Below are 2225 nucleotides of genomic sequence, written 5' to 3'. Positions count from 1 at the left end.
CGTTGTTTTGATTTGCATCTCTTGGATGATTAGTGACTTTGAGCATGTTTTCATGTCTCTTGGCCTTCTGTTATGTCCTCTTTTGAGAAGTGTCTATTTAGGTCCTTTGCCCATTTTTTGATTGTATTGTTTATCTTCCTTTTGTTGTATGAGTTCCTATAAATTTTGGAGATTAAACCCTTATCAAATGTCACATTGGCAAATGTGTTCTCCCATGCAGTGAGGGCTTTCTTGTTATTTTGTTGATGGCTTCTTTTGTGACAGATCCTAATAGATCTGAGTAGATTGTCTTTGCAGATCTTCCTTCAGAGTCAGGGAAGTGTAGGAGCAGGAGACAAAGAGGGATGAGGGTAAGAAATCTCTGGAGGTCAGTAATGGCTCTGCTTTATAGGCAGAGGAATGATCTGCTTTTGTTTAGTGACATTATTACTCATAAACTATAAAATAGAGACCTCATAATTTCAGAAAAGGTAAAGGTCCTTAAGGTAGTATAACTAATTACTTACATTTTTAAGAAATGCAGATGGTGTTACAATATCCAATGCATTGTCTGAGGCACATAGGTAAATGATTCCATCAATGAAGAGACTGTGATAGACAAAGCTGTGAAAAGAATACATTCATTTACATGATAATATTAAAGAAATTAAGTATCTATGTAGCACATTTAATTTCATCTTTAAGTTCTCATTAATAGTATAAGAACTATCTATATAACTTTTAGAATCAGAATAATTAGAATCTTTCATATATTTAAAAATTAAATTATATTAAATAAAAGCTAAAAAATTTGAAGGTGTCTATTTATTTAATATATTTTCTATTGATTTCAGAAAGGGAGAAGGAGGGAGATAGAAAAATTGATGATGAGAATCATTGATTGGCTGCCTCCTGCATGTCCCCTATTGGGAATTAAGCTCACAGGAATCAAACCATGACCTCTTGGTTCATAGGTCAATACCACTGAGCCACACCAGCTGGGCTGAATATGTATTTAAAATAAATCAGAGAGAGAGAAACATCGATATGAGAGAGAACATTGATTGGTTGCCTCCTGCCCTGACCAGGGTTGGGAATCGAACCTACAACTGAGGTGTGTGCCCTTTGACTGGAACTGAATCTGGGATCCTTCAGTGTGCGGAGGTGCTGCTCTATCCACTGAGTTAAACTGGCGAGGGCATGGTACAAATATATTTTTTTATTATATTTTATTGATATTTTTACAGAGAGGAAGGGAGAGGGATAGAGAGTTAGAAACATCGATGAGAGAGAAGCATCAATCAGCTGCCTTCTGCACACCCACTACTGGGGATGTGCCCGCAACCAAGGTACATGCCCTTGACTGGAACTGATCCTGGGACCCTTGAGTCCGCAGGCTGACGCTCTATCCATTGAGCCAAACCGGCTAGGGCTACAAATATTTTTAATGATGATATTGACTGATACAAAAAATTCCCACTTGGAAAATGTTTTATTTTTAATACATTATATATGATTTTATGTAAAGTTTAAAAGCAGGCAAAGTTAAACTAAAGTATTACGAATTAGGATAATGGCTTCCTTTGGAGCAGTGGAAGTGGTTAGGAAGAAGAATGAAGAGGGCTTCTGGGAAGCTGGAGATAGTCTGTTTCTTGACCTGGTGGTAACAAGAGTGTTTACTTGGTGATGATTCATCTAGCTATTCACTTAGGATTTGTGCTCTTTCTGTATGGATGTTTACAGCTTATCAAGAAAAGTTTTTAAAAATCTGTCACTTTTTTTTTGGTTTCAGGACTTTTCTTTTCGAGAGAACATTGATTGGTTGCCTCCTGCCCTGATCAGGGTTGGGAATCGAACCTACAACTGAGGTGTGTGCCCTTTGACTGGAACTGAATCTGGGATCCTTCAGTGTGCGGAGGTGCTGCTCTATCCACTGAGTTAAACTGGCGAGGGCATGGTACAAATATATTTTTTTATTATATTTTATTGATATTTTTACAGAGAGGAAGGGAGAGGGATAGAGAGTTAGAAACATCGATGAGAGAGAAGCATCAATCAGCTGCCTTCTGCACACCCACTACTGGGGATGTGCCTGCAACCAAGGTACATGCCCTTGACCGGAATCGAACCTGGGAGCCTTCAGTCCCCAGGCCGACGCTCTATCCACTGAGCCAAACCAGCTAGGACTAACCTTCATTTTTTTTAAAGGAAGTAACTTTTAGCTGTACTCTGACAAAATGAAAACC

The 2225-nt window shown here is 38.5% G+C and overlaps 1 protein-coding gene across 1 annotated transcript in view; it reads right to left on the bottom strand.

Annotated features, from left to right (window-relative positions):
- Positions 1–2225, bottom strand: part of LOC107181561 (vesicle-associated membrane protein 7-like) — a 23546-nt gene that overhangs the window by 7809 nt on the left and 13512 nt on the right. Inside the window, exon 3 of the mRNA XM_015557640.1 lies at positions 507–603. Within this exon, the coding sequence (XP_015413126.1) occupies positions 507–603 (97 nt within the window). The remainder of the gene's footprint in view (positions 1–506; positions 604–2225) is intronic.

This window comes from Myotis davidii, unplaced genomic scaffold, assembly GCF_000327345.1.
Source record: "Myotis davidii unplaced genomic scaffold, ASM32734v1 scaffold449, whole genome shotgun sequence".
Classification (NCBI taxonomy): Eukaryota; Metazoa; Chordata; class Mammalia; order Chiroptera; family Vespertilionidae; genus Myotis; species Myotis davidii.
This window is presented reverse-complemented; position numbering and strand designations above follow the sequence as displayed.